Here is a 25,608-nt window from a genome sequence, read left to right as displayed (position 1 = left end):
TTATCATAACAACATTCATTATCTTTAAGTTTTAATATTAACGTGAATAGTGCTGAATTAAAGCTCTTGTCACAATCTTTACTTATTTAAAGCAATGATGAAGTTCTTTGATTCTCGTCATATAAAAAGATGAGTCCTGAGGTTCCTTTCATGCTATATTTGGAAAACCTATCCTCCTAACAGCATCACATTGAATAAATGATCGCCTCTTATATAGAGGAGAAGTAAAAATTGGCCTGCAGGCTGCAGTAGCAAACTGAACACATAAATTTTTGCTTTGCATAATCACTTTTCTTTGTTAGAGCATTATATTTCTCGTTTCATCGTTAACCCAACACTCATATCATCAACAAATTAATGATGTTTGAACAGGAATCATCGATCACCTGTTCTAGAGTTTTAATCGGAGTAGCAGAGAAGAGTCACCTCATCAAAATTCGCCTGGCAATGCTGCCACCAACACTAGCCTATATCCTTGGGGATAAATCTTGATTCATCCTCTAAACCGTCTTTATACAAAAACATGCCTGCTAAGAAACGAATACCAAGTATCAATTTTACAGAAATCTTAACCTTATATGACTGAAATGAACTCAAGGATTCACTAAAAAAGAAGAAGAAACAGAGATAAATTGGAGCAGACTAACCCAAACCCATAAACCCTCTGTCTAAAGTGCATGGGACTCACGGAAAATCGCAACTAAGGGTTTATGGTAAAAGCACAAATTTTAGAACATGTTACTATTGCGTAGTTAACATCAGGCACAAGGGCTGAAGTGAAACTGGTACATTTTAAATGTTGGCGGGAGTGAAATCGTGGAAAGACAGCAAGTTACACTTCCAAAAGCTAATGCTGGCAAAAATTTTCTCGTTTCATACAACCACAAAAAACAAAGAGCAAAGTCAATTCGCCTTTTATCTTAACGTAAAATCAAGCTTGATGCCCTCATTATTCCAGGCCAGATAAGTGTAAGGGGCTACAGTCAGAAAACGTAAACTTAATTAAAAGATAAAGCATTTCAACCACAAGAAAGATACATACTTCAGAAGAAATGGCTGGCCATTAAAAGTTGTGGCTTCTCTTCGTCTTCTTCAACCTCGGCCGAAGCTTCAGCTTTAATTTCTTCAACCCTTTTATCCCATATGCTATCTATTAGCTTCCAAGTTTCATCATTGACCCTTTGGGTCTGCAAAAAGAATCAAACAACAGTCAACTAGCATGACAACAAAATGTTGCCAGGCAAAAACCCCAGTAAGCATAAATCTTCAGATACCTCCATAGGGCGGGGTGCACCAAAGGTTGAAAATCCAGCATTCCCAGGTGCAAATGTAACTCTTCCAGGAAGTGTAATCCCATGAATTCCCCACCTCCCCGCATAAATTAGGGCACCATATTCATCAACCGGGTTCACTTCAGGCTGATAAATGAGCGAGAACAAATGCTTCAAATACTCGTATCATATGGACTAACATGTAAACTTTCTCACCCTTGTAGATTCCAAGCCTAGAAGAGTTGAATAAATGTTGGCATATGGATCAAACATTTACATAAATTAGATTGAGAACAATTTGTATATATCTTGGGTCGGCAAGGAGTGTTCAAAAAATCACGTAAGGGTTAACTCGCATTTAATCTAGATCACTAAATGATAGCATTTAGTGGTTAATTTGTCAGCTGCATTAGAATAAAATATAAACTACCGATGAATGAGACAGACATGGATAGCACCTATGAGATAAAAAAAAAAAAAAGCTTACAAATGCCTCACTCTAATTCAAACTATTTAGTTCCAGAATTATCTCAGTAGAAATTAAACATTTATTCTATCAGAAGAAGTACATCCAAACACAGCAGTTCAAAACAATCACTATCCATAAAAAAGTTCAACAATTACCTGTGGTACTTGAGGAGACCGTTTATATATGTCCCAAATTTCTTCAGCTTTAATCTCTCCATGGTCAAGTAAAATATCTGCACGACATGAAAGCTTTCAGCCAACCAAATAGTATAATTAGAGTTTGACTAGAGTGATACTACCAATCTCATATTATGTACATAGAAGCTCAAACTCTCACACAAAACAGAACGTAACCAAAAAAGATTAATAACCTGTAATTGTCTCTACAGTTGAATGATACTCCCTTAGTACAGATAAACACTTGTCCTCAGCATAACGCATATATTCATCTCGAAGTGCTTCAAGCTTGGCTGCAAGCTATTTAAATTCACAAATTACTGATACTATTTGCATCCTCAAAGTTTTTTTCTTTTTCTGAAAATGATAAATGTAACTCAGATTGAGTAGGCATACATTTGGCACAAGATCATTTTGATTTCGGTAGTATGCTTTCCCATATGCTGTCATTCCTGTCTGCAGAATCAGAAATTCTGCAAGCCTTGAAGCCTCCAATGTGGCCTTTGCAGAGATCCAACACAAGTTGTCAACCCCAAACATCTCCTCCTCAATAACTCTAGCTACAAATTGGAGCAAATCAGTAAGCCATAACACTTCTTTTCTGCATGTCTAGGATTAGATTTACCAAGAAAACAAAAAAAATAAACAAATAGATGCAGAAGAAATTCAACTAGGTGCTTAATAATCAGGTTTATACAACCAGAAGACATAGGGTCCCTTAAATTCAACTGTAGGCACTAGTTTGATTTTATATCAATAACTTGTCACTTCCCCTAACCACAGTCCTAAAATCTTAGCAGCAAGTAGTTTGAATATTTTTTATAAAAATTTGAAGAAATATGAGTAAAGTATCAAAGATTGTTACGATTGCAGTAATTTGAGAGAAGGCCGAGGGATGGAGAATAATAAAGAAGAACAGAGAGAAGAAATATGATGGCACCAGGCATTAAACAAACATTTTCATCCAATCCAATTTGATCTGTTTACAACAAATTGTGTTAAGTAGGTCATCTCCCATTGGTTCCCTAAATGAACTCCTGAGTCCAAATTTAGAAAGAATTTAGAACATTTCAACTCCAACCATGCTCTCTAGTTAGGGACTCCCTAAACTAGTGAGCATGGTTGGAGCCACTAGTATCCCATTTCTCTCTCCTCAGATTAAGGAGCACATTTCTCTTTAAATCATGGGATTCCAAATAAGGTAGACTTCTAACCCAAGCTATAGCTGCCGCATCATAATCTTGATATTATGATGATAAGTGCAACTTAGAGACCACCATGCATATCCAGGTGTTAGGAACATTCATTGAGTTACATGTTTTCATTGTGTTGAAATCTGAACTTGCAACCAAAAGTGAACTTGCTAACAAGATAAATCTCTAGGACTTACGAGCACATGCACGCACTATAGAGTTTACAAAATCTGATTTTCTTGAGAAGACCTTGCCCGGTATTTCAGTGTAGCGCATATTTGGCTGACTACGAATGGATTTTATATCTGTCTGAAGAAGATATAATGCAATGAAATTAGCATGCTTCTACACAGGAAAATACATGTCACACCAATTGAAACAAAGTCGAACTACTAGCCTCAGCGAAAGGTCGGTATGGATCGGGAAAGTAGCACGCAAGGACAGCAACAGCTGCTTCTCGATATGCCAATCTAAGTTTCAGTTCCTCTGGAATTTCAGAACTATCTTCCTGACCTGTTTCAAACGTGCCTTTTGCTGCAAAATGATAAACAAAAAGAACATGTTAGGCAGTAAGCCAGTCTATGTAATTCGTGAAGCTAAGTTGTTCGTGGAGCAGGGACGCAGGGAAGCATATTCTCGCCCAGCAAGAAAGAGCTGGATGGGGAAAAGGTCCACTAACCCGTTTCAAAGCCTCTAGAAGCTCTTCCCGTCCAATGTAATCTAAGTCCTTCCTTGCAGTCAAAATTCCAGCTTCATTCCTGTCAGGTGATTGGAAAAACATAAGCATCACTCTGTCACTATTGAATTGAAACTTTTAGATACCGATTAGGCAATAAATTACAGTATGTTCTGCAACTCTGCACCGGTAAAATCCTCAGTAAGCTCAGCAATTTCATTAAGGAGAACCTCCTTCTCCTCTTCAGAACGGAAAAATTTATTTCTAGCGTGCACCTATTGGCACAAAAAGTAGATGTTATGCAAGGATTAGTAAAAATTCAGAAGCCAGAGTTTCGTATGCTAGAAGCAATGACAAAATTACCTTCAGTATAGCTAGTCTACCATCCTTTGACGGCAAACCAACTCTAATAATCTTGTCAAAGCGGCCCTTTCTCAATAGAGCAGGATCAAGGATATCCAGTCTATTTGTTGCACCTATGACTAACACCTGAAAAGGGAAAATCAGCAGCCAACATACAAAATCTCCTTTTCAATTGAAGAAGAAAATGCATACCTGTGAAGTAGAAACTTTAAATCCATCCATTTCTGTCAGTATCTGAAGCAGACCTTGTTCCCTTTCTGCACCACCCTTCAGAAGACAATTGAAGAGACTAAAATTACTGATGTGAATTATAATAATGAAACCAACTATACAATCTTAAGACAAAAAGGCACCAGTTAACTAATTCCTCAACTTCCTATAGATAAATATGTATATGTGCCTATTTGGAAGTGCATGTGCCTATTTAGTTGGCACCAAATGCAGATTCATTTCAGTAAAACCATTGCACACTCTTGGATAATCATATCAGCAACTGCAACTTCAAAATGTGTCATCCATGAAACTTTAGCAAAATAGGAAGGGCAATGCTTGTTTACTGAAATTCATTCAAATGGGTAAGGAAACTTTTCTCCGAGAACTGCTACAATTAAAAGAATACCAATCCTTTTATAATCAGTACACTCCATATTTTCTCACACCATGTTTTGCATGTCGATTCATATCCGTATAAGTTTTGCATGTCGATTCATATCCGTATAAGCAACAAAATATATTATTCAAATAGAAATGATAGCTTTAGTTCTTCACAAGTTTTGCACTGCTCACATAATTAGACACATAGTACATAAATCTCTATTATACCTGTAGCAATTTTAGAGTACCTTTTTAGAAAAAAAAATTATTTGAAAATATAAAAAAACACAGTACAAGGCAAAGTGAACGAGAGGTACATCCCAAGATCGGTGCAACTTTCACTGAAAACAAAAGAATATCATACTACACTTCTAACATCATAAGATAAAAAAACTCTAAAAACTACCTTACATCAGCTCCCCAATCAAATAAAATTAAAGAAAAGGAGAGATTCCTAAAGGCTGGAGACAGAGAACTTTGAAAGGGAATTTAAATGTCCAGTCCGTAGAGTTATCAGTGAATCAATGTCATCATGTATACAATATGCATTATTATCTGTATAAAATGAGAAATGCAAATGTAATGAGAACAAAACATGAATGAACATACAGCCCAACACAAGCATTTGCAAAGCCTAATGCAGCAGGACCGCACAAATAAAAGTTAGAAACAAAGCAAGAGCCAACCATCAATTCAATATTTTGCCTCTACCCTTCTTTTCTTCATGAAGGTGTAGGAAATAGAGGAACATAAGAATAATGAGAGAGAGAGTCTATTAACTTACCCCACCAATATCAGGTCCACCACGTTTGCTACCAATGGCATCTATCTCATCAATAAATATAATGGAGGGTGCGAAGTTTCTGGAACTAGCAAATAGATCCTTCACACGTGATGCTGCAACACCTACAAACATCTGGAGAAAATTTAAATAAGATCATTTGGATGAAGCAATACAGTATTGATTGTTCTGTATGGAAGAAATTAGGCTTTTTAGCCAAAATCGTCCTTGAGATTGGCATAACTCCTCACTTTGGTCCTTGAGATTTAAAATCGATAGAAGCGGTTCTTGAGTTTGTCCACTGTCAATCATTTTGGTCTTTCTGTGAAAAATCTCCTTTAAATAATAACCAAAATGATAAAAACATCTCAATTTTTGTCAAATAGTTTTGGCCCATTGCTTATTAAATTGAGAGTATTTTTATCATTTTGTCCTTATTTATCCGAGATTTTTTTACGGAAGAACCACAATGATTGACTGTGGACAAAATTAGAGACCACTTCTATCGATTTGAAATTTCGGGGACCAAAGTGAGGAGTTATGCCAATCTCATGGACTATTTTAGCTAAAAAGCTAGAAATTAATACAGACAATAACCAATTCTATGTCTATCATAAGACATTACAATATAGTAAATCATCTATATAAAATAAAATAAAAAAAATAAAAAAAAGAGGCTAGCGGAGGTAGGAATTCTGAAAGAACTCTACTAACTGTTCCAGGTACTTGCTAAAGATATCTACATGGATTTTAAACATGGTATTTGATCTTTAAAAGTTTTAATTTACGAAGGCATTCACTCCTTTCAAACTCACAACCATGACTTCATCAGCTCAGACCTCTACAAAATCAGTGCCGTTTGCTGCAAAGAAAGGCAGTCCTGCTTCGCCAGCAATAGCTTTAGCCAGCAGAGTTTTTCCAGTTCCAGGAGGTCCATGAAGGAGTACGCCTTTTGGGCAATAGATGCCTTTATCTTGGAACTCTTCATCGTTCTTTAAAATTCTTACTATCTCCTGCAGTTCCCGCTTTATATATTCCTGGCCGGCAAAATCATCAAAGGTAACACCAGTAGATTCTTCTGCTGATATAAATTTTGCCCTGGAGGAAAAACAAGTATAATTAGAGACCACATAAGGTGCTTGTTAGCAAAACTTGGTACTCCATTTAAATACATGATTGCATGCTCTCATCTTATAATTCTGCAGACATAAAATTCTGAAAAGTTGAACTATCTAACAGAACAAATTTTGTCACATTGCTTTCCCGCATCAAAATGCAAACATCAGTAAGACAAACAGCCTACTAACTCTTCTCATCAAAACAAAGCAATCCACTAAGTCCAACGATAGAATCACATAAGCTCCTATGAAGGATAAACAAAAGCACAAAAACCTAACTACAACAAATATTATAAATCAATAACCAAGTCTGAAAATGATTGGCAATACCCAGAACAATAAGTGACCTACCAGTTTCTAAGTATTAAGTTACCTGCAAATAATAGCATAAAACTACAAAACCGTCTGAAAAACTTTAAGCTTCAATGGGCCAGCACATAGTTCAGCTTGGAGGGTGCTTGATTGCAAATACTCATCTTGCAAGGTACTCCAAAACCATTGCTTGTCCGTTTCAGAAATAACATTTTTAACTCTTAATGCATAATATACTTTGTAAAATTGACAGGGTACATCAACACAACTCAAACTTACTAAGTTTAAGTCCATAACAGTTTTTTAAAAGTAAGCCTAAAAAAGGGTGATCTTGCCAGCTATACACAAGCAAACTCAAAGCAAAATGAAGTATCCAACAAGTCACTCTGCACATACCGGCTCTTGCCTAATGATCCAAGCGCACGGCGCTTGAGTGGCTGCCTGGTTTTCTTGCTAGGACTTCCTAAATCAGATGGTATTAATTTTGCATAAATGGGTCTTGTCAAGTTGTCAATCCAGAGATACAATACAATGGACAATGCAAGCCGCATAGACCATACGACTGCAGTTGCCACAGTAGAATATACTTCTGCGGGTACAGTATCCACATTCAGAACCTCAACATTCACTATTTGCTGATGCAACTTCTGCCAAACATCATTCCAGCTATCTATTGGCATTCGGTCAACCACATGACGCCGAAAAATAACCTCCTTAGAATTTCCTTTCGCTTCTTCCATTTTCTCATCTTTGTAGTAAGGTAGAATCACTGCAGAAAATTTTCCATTATTCAACAGAAGGATTTAAAGAAATAAAGATGACACATGTAAAGTGTTGTCAATGTCTTGGCATGTGCAACTATCATGAGAGAGAGACGAAGAACCCAGCGGTAAATATGTTTCAGAGGTTACGCCTGATCTCATAAGAAACAAAATCTTTTATTAAAACGATAAAGAATATACAACAAAAGGAAGTAGGTGTACCCTGAAATTCAGCTAAATAATGAAGCAACAAAACAGAAGCCATTGAAAGAAAAACAAAAGAACAAAACTAATTTACAATTACATACCAATCGGGATAAATAGCATGAAAGGACCATTGCTTAAAATCTAAAGAATCTGAAAGCCCACAAAGATGTGCTCGATAAAACCTGGTAGTATTACAAATGCCGAATAGCAAACGAACTCAAGCTTTAATGGAAGGGCAGTATATCCAGCAGAATTTTTTAAAGCAACAATTGGATTGACTAAAAGCATGACAAGAAAATATGTTTAAAGCATGGAAAACAAAAAGAAACAAGAACAAGGCCTAACTTGAAAAATAGCACCAAATGGAAAGTACCAATAACCTGGAAGACAGTTTAAATTAGGAGAACAAATTTCTACCTGATATTGTTTGACCATAGTTTGAGTACTCCATATACTGGACTTTATTTGAGTTAAGGAGTCTCCAAAAGTCACTAAAATCAATCCTGTGTGAGTTCTCAGGATCCCACTCTGTTCCCCTTAACTTTCCGCGCATAGTCAACAAGGCCCTGCTCCAGTATGAAGCCATGACAAGCTGTCTCTCTAACTGCAAATTTGCCTTGTTCTCAAGTTCTTCCAAGTCATTTATCCTCTTTTTCTCAGCATCCTTCAGTTTCTATAAAGTAAGGGGAACTAGTAAGTGAAAGAATCCAAATTACTGACATTGAATTAGTTCTCCTTATAAAGACAATTTAGAGAAAGAAAGGAGGAGAACAATATAATGCATAAGATAGAAATACAAGGAGGTTTACATAGGATTGCAAGACATAACTAAAACTATTTAAACAAAAACCTCTCTACACTACTACAGAAAGCCAACATCCTATTCAGCATGGTCACTCAGTTTTTGTATTTCCCAAATGACCCGTGTTGTAGTTGAAGAGTGAGTAAATCACTAGAGTTAACAAAAAAGGGTATTAACTAATAACTAAGCCCAAGTCTTCTTATAGAATTTCAAATCTCTTCATACGCCCCAGTTTCACTATTTTTTAAGATTTGTTCCTACTTAAATATAAAATGCCAATTTATAACAACCTGCAAACAGATAATAAATAGTACAGTAAATGAATAGACCAACAATGGATGAAAACAATATCATAGAAGCGGTCGGGTACACAAACGCTAGTGATATACATAAAAAAAATATAAAGTTGGCAGCTGTAGTTAAGAATACCAAACAACTTTGAAACAGAAACAAGGATTCAAATCCAGCATCACACCCAAATACCAATAAAAAGAAACGTAACCCTAGTTTCAATAGAAATCTCAACGCCCTCAAAATATATATGTGTGTGTGTGTGTGTGTGTGTGTGTGTGTTCCATTGAGATGAGCTTATCTATGCACCGAAGCATCCTCCACAAGCTTTCTCAAAACCTAAATTAGTGGTAATATGAGATTAAGAATAACACAACCAAAGCATATAATTTGTTTTGACTATAAACCTATTGTTTTAAGGGAACTGTGGGAACACCATAAGATTGGCAACTGTGATAGCTAGCCTCCATATCACAATGTGAGAACAACACATAAACAGAGTTGGGATTCTACAAACTCAAATTGATGGAAATGAATAACCATTTATTTAGAGCTTAAAGGGGCTATTACCCATTAATACCAAGTTATCATAAGCAAGAGGTTTTGCCACCTATAATCCTAAGCCAGAGATTTCCGTGTCACCGATAATCAAACTTACAACCCCATTGTGACAATTACCATTGACGCAATTTTGGGCCACCTTTCTAGCCTAGTCCTACTCCCTACCTTCATTCAATGCAAGTTCTTCACTCCAACTAAAGCGGCATAAAGTTAAGTTTACCATTAAGATTTATCCTTTTCCTTCATTTCCCCGGCCCTCAAACAGTCTAAATACAGATTCAAACACACACATAACCAAAACCAATTGTATAACCACAACTGAATACCAACAAATAACATGAAATCCTGTTTTTCTATGATTAAAACAACAAAAGAGAATTACTTTCTTCATTATTCACCTTAATTTCTACTCTCACAATTTGCCAACACCTAAATGGATTCAAAAAACCATCACCAAAAGACAAATAAGCAAACAAACCCCAGATACAAAAATCGCAATAAAAACAAAAACATACCTCAAAAGCCGCAACGGCCGAGTTGTTCGTTGTCCCCAAATCGACAACTTCAACTTTCTCGTTGACTATACGAAGCGGCCCGACTCTTCTAACGCCGTCGAATCTTCGGCTAATAAAGATAAAGCCATTGGACGGCGTCGTTTGGCCCAGTCTCTGACCTAAAAACAAAGTCTTGGGGGTTGTGAAATCGGGGGTCTTGATTGAAGAACCACGCGAACTGCCCAGGACGTTGATTTGAGCCGCGGGGGAAGCCATCTCTGTGATTTTCAGGCGAAATCAGGGTTTTTCGTACATCACAGCGCACCGTAAGTGCATAAGACAAAGGCACCGAGAGTGTTTCTGTTAGTGAGAAATGGAAGTCAGGTGGGAGGGGATAAGGGGGAAGACGAGAAGGGGTTTTTGGAATGTTCTATTTCCCGTTTGAAGATTTGTAAGTATCGTTTGGAATATTTTTTAAAATCGTCAAAAGTATTTTTCGGTGAAAATGTTTTGGAAACATTTTTAATAAAAGCATAAGTAAATTTTTTTTTTTCAATTATGTATTTTTAGAAGAGCATAAAAATGCTTTCGAAATTTAAAAATATTTTCTAAAAGTAATTTAATTATTTTAAAAGTACTTCGTCTTTCTGTTTGATTTTGAAGGAAATCAATTCTAATCACTTCAGCCACCACCATAATGCTTTTAGCTATCTAAAAATTAATATTTTAAGACTACTTTAGCTAATTTTTATTTCATCTCTAACTATGCGGAATTATTTTTTTTTCTTTATATTTTACTTTTTTTTTACCAAACTTAATACGTCATGGACCTTGCATGTTACCTGCTCTGGGGCCAAACTTAACATGTAGGGGGCGTTTGTTGCGCCGGACTATCTCGGACTGGATTAGCTTCAAGGACTAAGCTGGACTGGCTTAGACTAGACTAAATTGGACTAACTTAGTGAAGCGTTTGGTGCAATATTGGACTAAGAAGCTGGATAATAACAAATTCTAATATTATATTATTTAATATATAAATTATTAATATTTTATTATGATCTTATCTTTTTCTTCATCTTTTCCTACCATTTCCGTCCCACTCTTTTCCTCTTCTCTCATCGTCTCACCCTCTCCCTTTTTTTTTTCCTCTTAGACCTCTCAATTCATGTCTCTTTCTCATTCCTGGTCAAACTCCTTATTGATTCCAATCTCTATTTCTCTGTCCTCCCTGCCTCTCTAGCAATGCATTGTTCGAATGGAACCTCACGGCTCCAATTTTCTCGACGAGTTGCAGGTTTCCCAATGTGTTTTCCGGCCAACCCTCGTTAAATTAGATGAAGTTAGCACCACCAAAAAATTCATCACCATCCCTAGACCGAGATCTTAGTTTTGAATGCTCGAATCTGTCATGGATTTGAAGAAGCCCAAACAGGCCGAGACTTCTAGGCCATTTTCCGGCCACATTCGACCATATTTTGGCCTCGATTCAGGTAAAATCGTAATCTTGTCACTCCCAGCTTCAATTTGGTATATTTTATATGAAAGTTGGTTGTGAAATGGATCTAAAAGAGAGTCGGAAAGTTAATGATTGATCTAGGTGACCGGAGATGATGAGGAGTTTGTCGGGAGTGGTCGTTAAGCATGACAAGGATGAGAAAGAGAGAATAGTCTTAGCTAGTCCCATGGTTATTGGGGGGTCTCGCTAAGACCTCTTAGTGAAGGGTTTTGTCCATGCTAGTCCCCTTTAGTCTCATTAATGTTAGTCCCAGCATGGAACAAACACAGCATTGGACTAATAGCTAGTCCAGTCCAGTCCAGTCCAACTTAGTGAGGGCAAACAAACGGCCCCGTAAAGTTGTAGCAAACCCAAATAAAACAGTTGGCTTCTTAGCTTGGTGTGAATTGTGTGATGATGGCCGAGGGTCAGTTGTGCTCAGGTATAGAAAATAACCAATAATTAATTTAACTAATACAGCTATAGAAAATACGCAGATAATTAATTTGTGATTATGGGATGGTTACGGCACATCCGTATCATACTCTGATCCAAAACGTTACATCCCACGGTTTGCTATCCCCTTGTGACATTGCTTGTACAAAAATATAAATTAAAAGAACTAGATCCACTAAGTCTAATAGTATTTGGATTTGGATCCAAATTTTAAAATCCTCACATTTTAATCATTCATCGTGCATCGTGCAATCAAAAATAATTTGATTTTTTAATTTAAAATTAAATATAAATAGTATCTTATTTTTTTTCAACGATTGAATCGATTACTTAATTAGCTTATATTTGAATTATAATTTCTCTGAAGACGTTTTCTTGGCAACCAAACACAAGTTCTCTCACATGCAATCAATTTATTCTTATTAAAAGGCCTTGTACCAAGTCCTTTGAGAAAGATCAAAAGGATTGCCAAGCTTCTATTAAGAAGTAAAGACTAAAGATATCAAAATCGAAGGCAAGCAAAAACAAACTACCAAACACCACCATAACAACCATAACAAAACTGAACTTATGTTTTTTACATTAACGGATATCATACCAAACAAGCAAACGGCTTTAGAAATTATCCATCAAGGGAATGCTAAAATACATCAAAACCAAAGATAATATAAGCTCTCATATCATGCCACTAAGAAACAAGATACGCGTGTGCAAGCTCCAATCCTAGCATCCTCTATCACCATACATCTCTGCAAGCTCCAAATCCTGCAATCAAAACAAGGGCAAGCATAAATTAACACCATAAGGACACATTTATACTCCAGGACAATGCACAAACCCCATCTTGTAAGATAATTACCCTAACTTAAAGCCATGAAATGATCACTTACATATTTTGTTGAAGGCTACAATGTCACAACTCTGAACATACTCATTAATTGGTTCGACAGTAAGATGTTCCTCAATGAGAGTGTCAACAGAGACCAGGTCATCAACAATTGTCATCATTATTTGCAACTTCTTAATCCCGTACCCAACAGCTACAAGTTTGGCTGCACATTAAGAAAATAATAATACCGAATTAGCATCAAGACTAAAATTTGCAGAACAATACATTAGCTTCCACACTAATAACACAATAATATGTCCTCTTTAACAACAAATAAACCTTGGATGAAGGAAGAACTTACATGCTCCCCAATGCAAGCCTTCCAAGTGGACACTTCTTACAGCCTCCTCTAGCTTTTTCATGTCAGTTTCATCATCCCATGGCTTCACATCCAACAGAACCGACGACTTGCCAGACTCTTTCTTCTTTGTTGATGCCTTGATAGAAGCTGCACGTTCTTCCGCAGCCTTTTTCTCCTCTTCAGTCTCTTCCCCAAAGAGATCAACATCGTCATCATCGTCATCCTCAGCAGCCGAGGCCTGAAAATCATATCATGTTGTACTACATCAGTATAACAATCTTATGCAAGTTTTTCAAACTGATAAAGCAACACAGTCCAACTTCGCAAATTTCAATTATCCTTAAATACATGGAAAATTAAAACGAAGACATCCAAATTCGCACTCAGTAAATAGGGAAGAAAAATACTTGCCTTTGTATCAGCTACAGGCGGTGTAGCAATTGCTTCCCCGGTGGCAGGAGCAGATCCCTCAATAGTGACACCAGATCCTTCTCCGGTTACACCACTACAACAATGAATATAATCAAATAATTCAAAACAGTGTTCACAAATCAAAGAAACCCATTAGAACTAGTAACAAACAAAAAAACAAATCCATCAAAAGTTTTACGAACTTACGAAATCCTAAGAAGAGCAGCAATGTGGTTGTACCACCTAGACACATTCACAAATTCGGAAGAAGGAGCCTTTGAAAGAGCTGCATACACAGTGATATCATCCTTGGAAGCCTGATATCCAGTGATGTAACTGCGAGCAAGCAAGTAGTCATCGAGTTTCTTCAGGCCGGAGGCCGAGTTGACGTCAAAGACTGTGACTGCCATTGCTAGGTCTCCGGTGATTTTTCCTGCCACCCATACAAAAAAAGAAAAAAAAAAAGTCTTTCAACCCTAGATGATTACCACAAAAAAATATACATTATTTACGTAAAATTCAAACATAACTATCAGTGCCAAATATCAATTACTAGAAAATTAAAAATCTTTCTAGGGTTTTACTGAAAATTCCTAATCAATTTAGTTCTAGGACTGAAAGAAAAACTAGAAAACGATTTCAATTGACTGTGAAAACGAAATTACCACACAGATTCATGAATTGTATATCCAAAAACACTCTGATTAGATAAAAAGTAAGGATCTTTAGCAATGGATGTGAGATTACCTGAAGAGCGAGAGAGCTGCAGAGCCTGAGCGAGAGAGAGTGAGGTGGATATTTTTAGGGTTCTAACGATTTTATAAGCAATTGGATTTCCTGGCTACATGCGGAATCGTTTAAATGGGCCGGTCCGAAACAAACAATGGTACGGCCCAACAAGTTTAAATAATATTGGTACGACAGAAGACGACACAAGATACGCCGTCGTTTGAAGTCCTTTGCTCGCTTATGGCCTAACCCACGGAAAATTTTTAGGTGTACCGGTACATCAAATTTTTTTGGTGTACCCTCACTCATTAAAATTTTTTTGGTGTACAAAAAGTGAGGGTGCACCAAATTTTTTTGGTGTGCCGGGTACACCGAAAAATCCCTCCTAACCCACCTGCGTCGACCTCGAGCAATTCCCAATTTCCAGTGGCCGGTAGGAAGGAGAAGAAGAGGGGAGAGAGTACAGAGGGAGAAGAAAGGAATGCCGAAGAGAACAACACACACGTACTCGAGCGAGGACGCAGCTCCGGATGGACCTGACTCTGATCTCTTCGTCTATTACTGCAAGCACTGTGGATCCCATCTCCTCATAACTGGTTCTCTCTCTCCCCTCTCTCCTTAGATACATACATAGATATATATATATATATATATTGGTTTTACTTGGATTAGTTGTATGACTAGAAATTTATAAGCTTGAAAGGAAAATTTGGTTAATGCTAATTTAAATCGTAATTTTGTATTGGGTATAATCGCTGTTTCTGAAAAGATGGTTTCTTGAATAATATTTTGGGGGCTACAAACTATACTGAAGTGTGTGTTGTGTAAGATACCCAATTGCAGAAAATGCCGAAGAGGAAGACGGACAAGGCTTATGTGTTGGACAAGAGCAAGCATCTTGCAAGGCTCAACATTGCTGAGGCTGGAAAGGTTTTGTTGAAAAGGTGCTTAATTTCTTTAGTCTAAGTTAACAATTGGGTGTTGTCACTGATGTATGTATGTTTAACACCAGCTGATCACCGGCCCTCGGTTTCTTGTAGTTTATTTCGTATTTGGGAAAGTATTTTGCAACTACACCTTTTTTAAGCAAAGCTTGATTTTGTGATTAGTTTTTCGAGTACAATTGTTATGACTTTGCAACATTGTTGATGCCTTGAAATCTTGGTTGATATAATTATTCAGGGGGGAAGGGAAATTGGAGAAGCAATTTCGAATGAACTGTGTGGGTTGTGGACTCTTTGTTCTCTATCGCTCTGAAGAAGACTTGGAAGGTGCTTCTTTCATTTATGTTGTTGATGGTGCTCTAAGCACAGTTGCTGCTGAAACCAACCCACAGGTATGAAGAAAATTTACAGAAGGCTTTTTACCAACATCTTGTGTGGTACCCCGATTCTGGAAAAGGATTATTTTCTATAAATAAAGGGCTGTATATGTCTCACTATATCCTCCTTGTAATGCATCTTTTGGATTGTAAACATAGATTTTGGGCCAGCAACTAAGCAATTTGTTTCTACATGAGCATAGCAATTCCCTTTTGCAATGTTGTCATGTTTTCTTTTTATGAACATCCATATATAATCACTTCATCCATATTTACTAATTGGGTAATGTGATGTGTGTAGGATGCTCCTGTGCCACCTTGTATATCAAACCTAGAAGGGGGACTCGTTCAAGTGGCTATAGAAGTGGAAGATCGTGCACAACGCTCAGCAATCACAAGTAAGAGAAAATATTAAATGGCTTTCTGTCATCTTATTCAGCATGCAATGCTTGCTTGTTAGGTCAGATTACTATCATAAGTCAGAATTTCCTGCATGTACTGGAATTGGATTTTTGGATTTCTTGTATGACAAGTACAAGTCCATGTGAGGTCTGTATGCATCCCACAACACCTGTAGTTGGCAGTTTTAATATGTAAAACTTGCCAAAAGTTAATTGTCGGCTGGAATTTTAGATCGCTGATAATTTACACACTTCTTTCTCTTATGCCAGGAGTGAATGCTGATGATGTAAGAGTCACTGTAGCTGCACCTGCTGCTCGGGGAGAAGCAAACAACGAGCTCTTGGAATTCATGGCCAAAGTATAATTCTGCTTTTCTTTGTTAAATTTTTAGGATCCCAATCTTTTGGAACAAGTGTTAATTTAAGCCTTAACTCAATTGCTTTTTTGCATAGGTGTTGGGTCTGAGACTAAGCCAGATGACTCTTCAGAGAGGGTGGAATAACAAATCAAAACTCCTTGTGGTGAGTTAAACGAGTTTTACTATCTCTCTTTCTCTCTCTCACTCATTCATTGGGTGGCTTCTTGATGATCATAATCTGTTTCAAATGTCCCTGAGAGATCGATATCGGTTTTGTCAAAAGAAGTTTTCCAAGATTGTATACATTAACTTCGGTGTCAGACTCTATTCACTGATTTAGTTTCTGGATGCACAAATACATGATACATCTACTCTGAAAAACTTAGGATAGGACAGCATATCAAAGTAACGGTACTGTTTATAAAATAATAGCAATCACAAGTAACGGTAGCATGAATATAAAAGCAACGTATGAGGATGACCCCTAAATTACCTATGAGTTATAGTTGCTTAAGGACATGTGACATGCCAATTTAACTAAGAAACTTCATATGTACTAATCTAACTTATCTTGCTAGCTTTCTTCCTTATCATTTGGTGATTGTTTCAGGTAGAGGATTTATCTGCTAGGCAAGTATATGAGAAACTTCTGGAGGCTGTGCAACCTTGAGTCTTTACAGTGCAATTTCAAATGTCAACTCTAATGAATAACATCAGTCGACGTGTATGTTTACAGCTTACCCTGGACATCAGCGGTACAAATTATTCTTGTGTTAGTTGTGATGCAATATGAATCTTCAATTGTACAATCCCGAGTCTTTTAGGCGATAGCTCCATATAACTCATCTGTACTCTTGCACTTTATATTGATAAAGGGTTGGTTGATTATATGCACCATTTCTGTTTCCGTTAGAATCCACTCTCTCTACTCTCACCTCTGTGAAAGATGTTAGCAATGTGATAAACAAGATTAGTGTCAATTTTTGCGCTAGTAGGGAAGGGTTTACGAAATGCGATTCCTCATGGTAGTCAATCACGCAAATGCTGCCCGAAATTCAAACAAGATTAGTGTCAATTATTGTTTAAGACAAGTAGGCTTAGGCATGTGGATGGAGTAACTGTGAGCTTTGGCACATGTTTCTTGCTTACGAGAATGATGCACGTTGCAGAATTTACAACATATACAGTGTTTGTGTCACCAAACAAACCCTCAAAGCCAAACATTACAACAAGTGATTAGGAATGTATTAAAGTTTAATAATACTTGATTATTAAAACAAACTAACAATCTGTTACATCGGAAATCAAACTACAACGAGTACAAATCCTAGATTAAAGTTAAAATCGACGCATAAAATATAAAACCACCAAAAGGAAATATGCTCCTCAGTTTTAAGCAGTGTGTGAGAGGAGCTAGAAGGTACATGGTTCGAAGTTGGCAGCGCACTTCTCCGGGAGCTGCATGGCCATGTTGCGATCAATTCCAGAGATCGGAGGGCCATTGACGAGCACACAGAGGCAAGGCTGGCCAAGAGCTTTGAGGGCATTGCAGCAAGTCTCACTCGGCGGAATGGGGCTGAAAGGAACAACTGCTACTCTGCAGGGTATTAGCTGAACTAGTGCCGAGAAGAAAGTGCTTGTACAAGTAGTTCCCTGCCCTTGATCCACCAAGCCTGTCATCACTAACACAAACACCAAAATTGGAAGAGCCATAATTTTCCTGCTAGTAAACCTTGTCTTAATTGAAAGTTAGAACTAAGATTAACCGTTAATTATGCTTTGGTAGTGTTAGGGAGAAGGTGTCTTGAATTCGGATTTATAGGGGATGACGAGGGTCTCATGCTATCATGCATGTCCTTCCTACTCAAAGGTCACACATATGATGCCATTATTTCCAGCTCTGTTGCTCATCGGTATACAAAAAACTAGTAAAAAATACAGTGTGCTAGTTGTTGTAGTTGTTCAACTCAAATTTCATGACCCTTTGTATTTTCTATAATTTATTTATAATTTTCCAGCTTATCCCTAATCAGTTTCTTCATCCTATCGACTACGAAAATCACTCAGAAAACGTCCTGCACCTTTCAAACGCATGGTGCAAATCGAAACAGTTCAAAACAAGTAAGAAACCAAAACTAGATATTCAAGAATGCAAAGAAATGATAAACTATAATTGCTGGAGGAGCAAAAGAATGTCAGTACATGATAAAGAGATAAATAATGACACGACACAATTGGCCGTACCCGACCTTCTTTATTACAATTCAGATCAACCACAAACGCCTTTTCACAATGTTGTTCTGATCGTTATAATACGTTATGATTTCAACATGTAACAAGTTGTCAAACTTAAGCTTTGTTTCCTTTGAGATTGATTACTGCAAGCTCCTGTTCAACAAACTCTCCTGCATGAATGGGCGGGTATTTGCTCGCAAGCGGGGATTCTGCAAAGTGACCTAAGGGCTTCAACACAGCATCAGATGCTATGTGCGCAAACAACTACATGGCAAGAAATGTCACAACTAAGCATACAGTGCATTTGGATATTTATTTATATAAAACCAAAGAGAACGAGATGGTATAATGACAACAATATGACTGGCTTCACTCACTGTTGAAGATACTCTCCATAGTAAGCGATTTTGCTCCGTTGCTAGTTTGATTGCATCAATCGTCCTGTTTGTTACGATAACTTCATGCATTCCAGCTATGCAATCTCCTGCAGTCAGCCATTCTATCTGCATTGAAAAATTGTGTGAATGGAATACAACTAGCATAAAGATTTAAAATGCAACACATGCCGAAGGAAACCAACCTAAAACAGCTATACGCATCAAGGAGAACTTAATTTTTAGCACACATAATTGACAAACCTACTTTTTTTTCTTTGGTACAATTAGCACACCAAATTTAATTTTTAGCACCGTTTTATCTTTCAAACATAAGACCTGCATAACCTTTTTCTTTGTTGCTACTTAAACATCTACATACATGATAATATATCAAAAGTTCATTGATGAAAAAGAAACACCAATTCCCATCTCCCTGCCAATTTGAAGTATGATTAGATAGATATCGAACATGATATTGTTCCAGTAGTTAAATTAAAGTTTAAATATGTCTTTCAAAAGTTAGGAAACTTAGAATGTGTAAAATGTATTTTCCATTGGCGTAACTGTATTCCAAAATTCAAATTGTTTTCTAGTGACAGTCACTGTAGTCCGTTGGCAACTAGCTCTGAAAACTATTCGATTATTACTTTATTACTAAGCACAACAGTTACCTGCTTCCCGGTCTGAATGAGAAGACATCCTACAGGAACCTTCACCTCAACTTTTTGCCCATTTTTAAGCCAAATATTCAGACCTGGGAATCTACTTCTGCCGTGAATAGTTAGAAAGTTGAGGTCATAATGATATCCTGCAAACACAGTACCCTCTTGGCCGTAACGCCGAAGGTCACTTCCTGTTGGAGCTAGAAGGTGCGGTCCCTGGGTTCCGAAACAACAGGCACTTAGCATAAAACGCATAAACTTATCCAGGAATCGGCAAATGCAAAGGAAGAGAGTCTAGTTCATGACACGACTCAATCCACAAGTTGGTGATTGTCGAAAATGCAGCATGTAGACAAAATGCACGTTATTGCTCTATAAATGACCACAAGGCAATGTATTTAATAAAGTTATAAAGTGATTGAAGAATATGACCAGTCCAAATTCATCCTTACAAGTAGGAGAAACAAAACAAAACTAAGAAGTGTAGTGGCATTATGGAGCAAAGCAGAAGGTATTCAATAGAATGCAACTTGAATTGGGAACACATATGTGGCAGGGTGGTTAAAGATAAGAAAAGTGATGGATACTCGATTTAGAACCTCACATGGAATTGAAAGGCATATAGACATGTATATACATATGAATATATGAATATAGACGTGAATGCAAGTTTCGATTGACAGTCATTGGTCACCTGCTTCATAAGAGAAGTGAATGCATCCTTTGGCAAGCCAAATCCAATGGCAGCCATTTCAGCAACAGCCTGGAAAGAAAGAAAGAAGGTAAACATTTACATGATGAATATTTTGATGATATTGGATGATTTGCAAAACAAGCACGCAGCTTGAACAATCTGAAAACACAAATCAGTGGCTCACCTCTATTGCCGAAATCATCTTGTAACCCCATGAATCCATGGTATCTTTCCATTCAGGAAACTCCTCGGGTACGACAGGCTCTGCATTAAGCTCCTAGAAAACAAGAATAGCATCACTATCATCTTCTTCATCTTGATCATGGCAAGTAGAACAATAAGCATTGACTTTTAAACAGTGTTTGTGCAAAGTCAAAATCAGAAAAGCAAAGAAAGAAGAGACCTGAAAGCGGGTTTTCAAGGGTCGAGGACCCACTCTCCACATGTATCGCCATTTGCGATCTGCCCCTTTGGGGATGGTTGGCTGGGACTCTTTGGGCATTTCTTTCAATTTCTCCTGCATTTCTTCATCAACAAGGCTTCTGGGGACTTCCACGCCTTCCGGTGTCACACCAACCTGTAATGTGTTATCCCCATCTCACTTTCCAAGTTTTGAGCAACAACAACCGGATTTGGCAATTTCAATTCACACCACAAATGACCCAATTTTACACAGTTTCTATTAAATACAGGTGATAAAAAAATGGATGAAATAAAAATCAAAAGGGTACCCAGATGAGCCCCCAATCAGCAATCACCGAATTGGGTTTCAAAATTCAAATTTTCAAATTTTTTCATTTGTGGGCGACATTTTCTTGGGAAACAAACAGTTCAGAACCCCACCTGGTAATGCAATTGGGGCCTCTCCTGGAGTCGCTTGAACTCCGGCGGACTGTCGAAGTACCTCTCCATCATATCAAGGAAGCGATCGTTGTCCTCCGCCGTACATCTGGGATCCTTTACCAACAGAGCTCCCGTTTCTCTCAGACTCCGACTAACCTCGACGCACAACTCCTTCACTCCGGCCTCCTCCGATTCCAAGTACGCGCCCAGATCTACCACCGTCAGCTCCATCTTCTCGATCCCAAATCCAAAAAATTTGATACGAGATTCTTGATTTTTGAGGGCTTATAAATGTTTGGGGATGGCGGGAGATTTTTCTATTTAATTTTGTTTCTGTTTTTATTTTTTCCAATGTTTGCAATTTAAGCGTCAAACGTTTGAGTCAGCGGAGAGATGCGTGTCGTGTGTAACACAAACTGTTTTTGTTTTTTCGTGTGTAACACTAATTGTTTTTGTTATGTTACAGTAATAATGTTTTTTGATTCGCCTTCCTTTCTTTGTTCTGTATTATTCTGACACGTGGACGTGGCAATCTGAATTAGTGAAGTGGATCGTACCAACGGTTTGCTGCGAAACTGGGAATTCCTTGGGTCAACAAGCCCAACCCAATAGAATGATTGGGCTGGTTCGAGGTCCATATAGAAGATAGCCCAACATTTTACGTCCAACACTATGTCCCAAGACACTATAGCCCAACGTATTCTGCAATAAGCATCAGTTATGTGTTTGTTTGTTTGTTTTTTTATTTTTTTTTTCAGGAAACACGGTGATTTTTCAGGATTTACTTGTATTTGTATTAAGGATTGATTCTAAAAACATTTTCACCAAAAACACTTTCAATCATTTTAAAAATATTTTCAAGCAACCTCTATATTTCTTTGGATGCCTCTTCTCCTTCATAGGGACATAAACGAGAGTTGAGTCGACCTACTTTGATCCCTCCAAGAAGTTCAGTAAAGCAATATTTAGTGTTTTTTTTTTTCCAACCTACTTCAATCCAAACTCATCTAATAGAAGTCGTTCTTCTTTCTCTCCTCTCTCTCCCTCTCTCTCCTCTCTCTTCTTCTCAACCTTGAATTAAATCTCGACAAATGCTTACCCGAGCTAAATTCTTATGATTTATTTTAGTTAACCTCCTTTTGAATTTTGTAAGAACTAAAAAGGAACATGCAACTTGCTACACTTTCATTAAGGGCTGTTAAAATCACTCTCCACCTTTGAAGAAAAATTTCATCCGTTCTTCATTTATGTGTTTAACTCATTCTTCTCTTTGGCTCTAAATTAGTAGTTTTTTTCCTATTTATTTATTGGTGTAATAAGATGTTTTTAAAATATGAGAGCACATCATGGACAATAGAAATAAAAGTATGATCAATTTTAGAAGCATGTATTTAGGACCAGGAAAGGCATGGTGACATGAGTCAATATTATGGGCTTAAAAGACACCTTGATATGTGTGTGGATTGAAGGCTCAAGACCTATAGGGTAGGCAGATGTCGGACCCTTTGAGTTTTTGGTGAGGTATGCTCACATTATCAGGGTAAAACTGTCATATTGAATTAAAAATCTACATGTCGTTCTTTAATTAGATGTGATTAATTTATATCTCCACGTTACCTATTTAAATTGGATAGAGGAATGGGATAAAAGCTTTTATAGGTGGGGAGGTCCCATGATGTACTAGGCAGACCGGCTATGTTGTGCTAGTATGATGCAAACTAGCTCTGCCGACAACTACATGAAGTTATTGAGAGGGCTCTAGCAGGTAGTGGCGTCGTAGCACGAGACATGACAGAACACTCTTTAAGAGTCGACCCTCCCCTCCTTATGTCGTGGAAGGCACATTGGCAAAAGTGGATATCATGACCCAAATGACACTTGATATATGTGTAGGCTACAGGCCCATAACCTATATGGTAAGCATATGCTAGCTTATGAGTTATGGTGTGATATGACATCGATGTTAGGAGTAAAATCATTATATTGAGCTAAAAGTCAGCATATCATTTTTCCATTAAATGTGATTAATTTATACCCCACATTAACCATTTAAATCGAATAGATGATTGGTAAAAAGAGCCTTATATATGCTCATAAAGATAAATCTGGAAAAGGATCCATCTTTCTCAAAAGTGTAAGTTTTCACTCAAATTAGTAGCATAATAAAAGTATAATATACACCTCCACTATTATAAAGCCACATCTACTTTTGAGTTGGAAACTTCACCAGAAAATAATATAGCAAATTGCCCTCGGACAAAAAAATGCGAACAGTTACTAGAAAAACCTATACAACAAAACAACTGTTATGTAAAATGCGGGTTTGAACTCTGTCGGCTTCCTAATTTAACGTTTAATCTAACAAATTTATCATTTGACAAAAAAAAATATTGGGGTGTATTCAATTGATAAATTGAGAGACTTTAAGAATTTTTATAGAGTTAATTGATTTGTAGAGATTCCATATAAAATTTTGATTTAATTCCCTCGAAATCTCATGGGAGAGGCGAGATATGCGGATGCTTAAAAGTTAAAATACACTACGAAATTTCTCCGATTCTCTCTAATTCCTCAACTTTCTCAAATTCTTTAAAATCAATTTCTAATTGAATACACCTGAAATGTTATAAACTTATTTAAAATTTTACTTGAATAAATCCGGATTTTTAAGTATTTTAATAAACTATCTTAACATTTTAATTGAATACACCTTAAATTTCGTAGAATCACTTAAAAACCTGATTAAATACTCTAGAATCATTAAAAGAATTAAAATCTTTCAAAATCTCAATTGAATACGCCTCTAAATCTGAAAATCATGTCAACTATAAATTTAAAATGTTGGACACCACTCATATGAGTTTTCACACACAACGTATGCACCTAGCAGACTTGTTGAAATTCTCGAACACTTCCTCATGTCTCTGACCAAGTCTGTTGAACTTTTCTCACACACAACATATGCACAGAAAATAGAAACATTTTATTTAACTTGGAAATGATTTGCATGCATAATCAGTGCATGAGTGAACATAAAGATAGGAAGTTTTGAGTTGTTTCCTTGCAAGCTAATTATATTTGGTTTAATTGAAACCTTCTATTTTATGCCAATGAGTTACTATTTTATATAAATATATATGTGTTTGTGCCGAGAGATGGTAGAGACGTCGGAGGTTGAGGGTTTTAGCAGGGGTAGAGAGCGCTGATCAGAGAGAGGCAATAGCTGGATAGTACGAGAGGCAGGAAGTGTGTTCTCTTAATGGGAGAGAGTAGGGTGATAGAGTAGAAAGATGATTATGATTTTTATTAATTTGGTCGTTGATGTCACATCCCGGCCCGGGGCGGATCACTTCCCGGGCCCGCTCCACCACCGTAGCACGATATTGTCCGCTTTGGGCTTACCATTCCCTCACGGTTTTGTTTTTGGGAACTCACGAGCAACTTCCCAGAGGGTCACCCATCCTGGGAGTGCTCTAGCCCTCTTCTCGCTTAACTTCGGAGTTCCTACGGAACCCGAAGCCAGTGAGCTCCCAAAAGGCCTCGTGCTAGGTAGGGATGGGAATATACATTTATGGATCACTCCCCTGGGCGATGTGGGATGTCACAATCCACCCCCCTTGGGGGCCCGACGTCCTCGTCGGCACACTCGCGACCAGGGTTAGGCTCTGATACCAAATTGTCACATCCCGGCCCGGGGCGGATCACTTCCCGGGCCCGCTCCACCACCGTAGCACGATATTGTCCGCTTTGGGCTTACCATTCCCTCACGGTTTTGTTTTTGGGAACTCACGAGCAACTTCCCAGAGGGTCACCCATCCTGGGAGTGCTCTAGCCCTCTTCTCGCTTAACTTCGGAGTTCCTACGGAACCCGAAGCCAGTGAGCTCCCAAAAGGCCTCGTGCTAGGTAGGGATGGGAATATACATTTATGGATCACTCCCCTGGGCGATGTGGGATGTCACAGTTGATGTGGGTTGGGCTTTTTTTATTTAAAATTTTAATTATTTTCTAATTATTTTTGTCTTTTAAAATTATTTTCTTGAACTGTTTTTGTTTTAAAATAAATTTTTACTTTTTAACTTCTTTACATTGTTGTTGCCCTTTTTAGACGTTTGAGGCTTCAACTTTTTTTTCCTTTCTCTTAGAAACCCACTTAATTATTTAAAAAAAAAAAACATTTGTATAAAATACTTAAAAATGGTAAACATGGATTTTTATTAAACCGGGGGGGGGAAGCAAAATTTATAGTAATTTTAGTGGATGGGCCATTCAAATGCATTTTTTTATTATGGAAAAAAATCACATGTATTTGTGTAATTTTGGTTTGTTTATTGCTCCTAGTTAATTTTATATCTTTCAAAATACATA

The 25,608-nt window shown here is 37.3% G+C and overlaps 4 protein-coding genes across 7 annotated transcripts; 1 reads left to right on the top strand and 3 right to left on the bottom strand.

The window, feature by feature from the left end:
• On the bottom strand, positions 1-10,526 carry LOC103954890 (probable inactive ATP-dependent zinc metalloprotease FTSHI 4, chloroplastic). The gene is made up of 18 exons (XM_048570322.1): positions 10,091-10,526; positions 8,339-8,594; positions 7,350-7,722; positions 6,363-6,621; positions 5,527-5,658; positions 4,341-4,415; positions 4,149-4,274; positions 3,951-4,060; positions 3,785-3,867; positions 3,507-3,643; positions 3,307-3,418; positions 2,313-2,476; positions 2,111-2,216; positions 1,896-1,972; positions 1,275-1,418; positions 1,043-1,187; positions 387-527; positions 1-243 (listed from the first exon to the last, which is right to left on the bottom strand). The coding sequence occupies exons 1-16, from the start codon at positions 10,343-10,345 to the stop codon at positions 1,044-1,046; spliced, it is 2,553 nt and encodes an 850-aa protein (XP_048426279.1). The 5' UTR covers positions 10,346-10,526; the 3' UTR covers positions 1-243; positions 387-527; position 1,043.
• Positions 10,527-12,579: 2,053 nt separating this feature from the next.
• On the bottom strand, positions 12,580-14,508 carry LOC103954891 (elongation factor 1-delta 2). Of its 3 annotated transcripts, none has more exons than XM_009366747.3 (6): positions 14,369-14,508; positions 13,829-14,054; positions 13,622-13,715; positions 13,211-13,448; positions 12,911-13,072; positions 12,580-12,785 (listed from the first exon to the last, which is right to left on the bottom strand). In XM_009366747.3, coding segments are annotated over exons 2-6 (699 nt in total). In that variant the 5' UTR covers positions 14,032-14,054; positions 14,369-14,508; the 3' UTR covers positions 12,580-12,783. The 3 variants fall into 3 exon arrangements, with proteins under 3 accessions (XP_009365022.2, XP_048426328.1, XP_048426327.1); XM_048570371.1 differs by having other exon boundaries at positions 12,580-12,743; XM_048570370.1 differs by lacking the exon at positions 12,580-12,785 and having other exon boundaries at positions 12,903-13,072.
• On the top strand, positions 14,471-17,328 carry LOC103954892 (UPF0235 protein At5g63440). 2 transcript variants are annotated; one of them, XM_048570373.1, is made up of 8 exons: positions 14,471-14,600; positions 14,741-14,946; positions 15,180-15,294; positions 15,533-15,686; positions 15,973-16,069; positions 16,343-16,431; positions 16,526-16,594; positions 17,042-17,328. In XM_048570373.1, the coding sequence occupies exons 2-8, from the start codon at positions 14,832-14,834 to the stop codon at positions 17,099-17,101; spliced, it is 699 nt and encodes a 232-aa protein (XP_048426330.1). In that variant the 5' UTR covers positions 14,471-14,600; positions 14,741-14,831; the 3' UTR covers positions 17,102-17,328. The 2 variants fall into 2 exon arrangements, with proteins under 2 accessions (XP_048426330.1, XP_048426331.1); XM_048570374.1 differs by lacking the exon at positions 14,471-14,600 and having other exon boundaries at positions 14,881-14,941; positions 15,183-15,294.
• A 1,324-nt stretch (positions 17,329-18,652) lies between these two features.
• LOC103954893 lies at positions 18,653-21,589 on the bottom strand. The gene is made up of 7 exons (XM_009366750.3): positions 21,243-21,589; positions 20,803-20,976; positions 20,584-20,676; positions 20,400-20,468; positions 19,715-19,921; positions 19,044-19,169; positions 18,653-18,930 (listed from the first exon to the last, which is right to left on the bottom strand). The coding sequence occupies exons 1-7, from the start codon at positions 21,471-21,473 to the stop codon at positions 18,781-18,783; spliced, it is 1,050 nt and encodes a 349-aa protein (XP_009365025.2). The 5' UTR covers positions 21,474-21,589; the 3' UTR covers positions 18,653-18,780.
• Positions 21,590-25,608: the final 4,019 nt, after the last annotated feature.

This window comes from the organism of the source record quoted next, unplaced genomic scaffold (assembly GCF_019419815.1).
Source record: "Pyrus x bretschneideri cultivar Hongxiangsu unplaced genomic scaffold, Pyrus_bretschneideri_v1 Contig52, whole genome shotgun sequence".
Classification (NCBI taxonomy): Eukaryota; Viridiplantae; Streptophyta; class Magnoliopsida; order Rosales; family Rosaceae; genus Pyrus; species Pyrus x bretschneideri.
This window is presented reverse-complemented; position numbering and strand designations above follow the sequence as displayed.

Bases quoted from the DNA above. Each gene is read 5' to 3' on its own strand.
- LOC103954890 (XM_048570322.1), bottom strand. From the start codon at position 10,345: ATGGCTTCCCCCGCGGCTCAAATCAACGTCCTGGGCAGTTCGCGTGGT. The intron at 6,622-7,349 runs GTATGTGCAGAG...TTTTTCCTCCAG, and splicing joins GGATCATTAGGCAAGAGCCG to GGCAAAATTTATATCAGCAG. The intron at 2,477-3,306 runs GTAAGTCCTAGA...TCCAATTTGTAG, and splicing joins TATAGTGCGTGCATGTGCTC to CTAGAGTTATTGAGGAGGAG.
- LOC103954891 (XM_048570370.1), bottom strand. From the start codon at position 14,031: ATGGCAGTCACAGTCTTTGACGTCAACTCGGCCTCCGGCCTGAAGAAA. The intron at 13,716-13,828 runs GTAAGTTCGTAA...TCATTGTTGTAG, and splicing joins GCTGCTCTTCTTAGGATTTC to TGGTGTAACCGGAGAAGGAT. The intron at 13,073-13,210 runs GTAAGTTCTTCC...CTTAATGTGCAG, and splicing joins AGGCTTGCATTGGGGAGCAT to CCAAACTTGTAGCTGTTGGG.
- LOC103954892 (XM_048570373.1), top strand. From the start codon at position 14,832: ATGCCGAAGAGAACAACACACACGTACTCGAGCGAGGACGCAGCTCCG. The intron at 15,687-15,972 runs GTATGAAGAAAA...TGATGTGTGTAG, and splicing joins CTGCTGAAACCAACCCACAG to GATGCTCCTGTGCCACCTTG. The intron at 16,070-16,342 runs GTAAGAGAAAAT...CTCTTATGCCAG, and splicing joins ACAACGCTCAGCAATCACAA to GAGTGAATGCTGATGATGTA.
- LOC103954893 (XM_009366750.3), bottom strand. From the start codon at position 21,473: ATGGAGCTGACGGTGGTAGATCTGGGCGCGTACTTGGAATCGGAGGAG. The intron at 20,469-20,583 runs GTGAGCCACTGA...CTTTCTTTCCAG, and splicing joins AGATGATTTCGGCAATAGAG to GCTGTTGCTGAAATGGCTGC. The intron at 19,922-20,399 runs GTGACCAATGAC...TTCGGAACCCAG, and splicing joins TCACTTCTCTTATGAAGCAG to GGACCGCACCTTCTAGCTCC.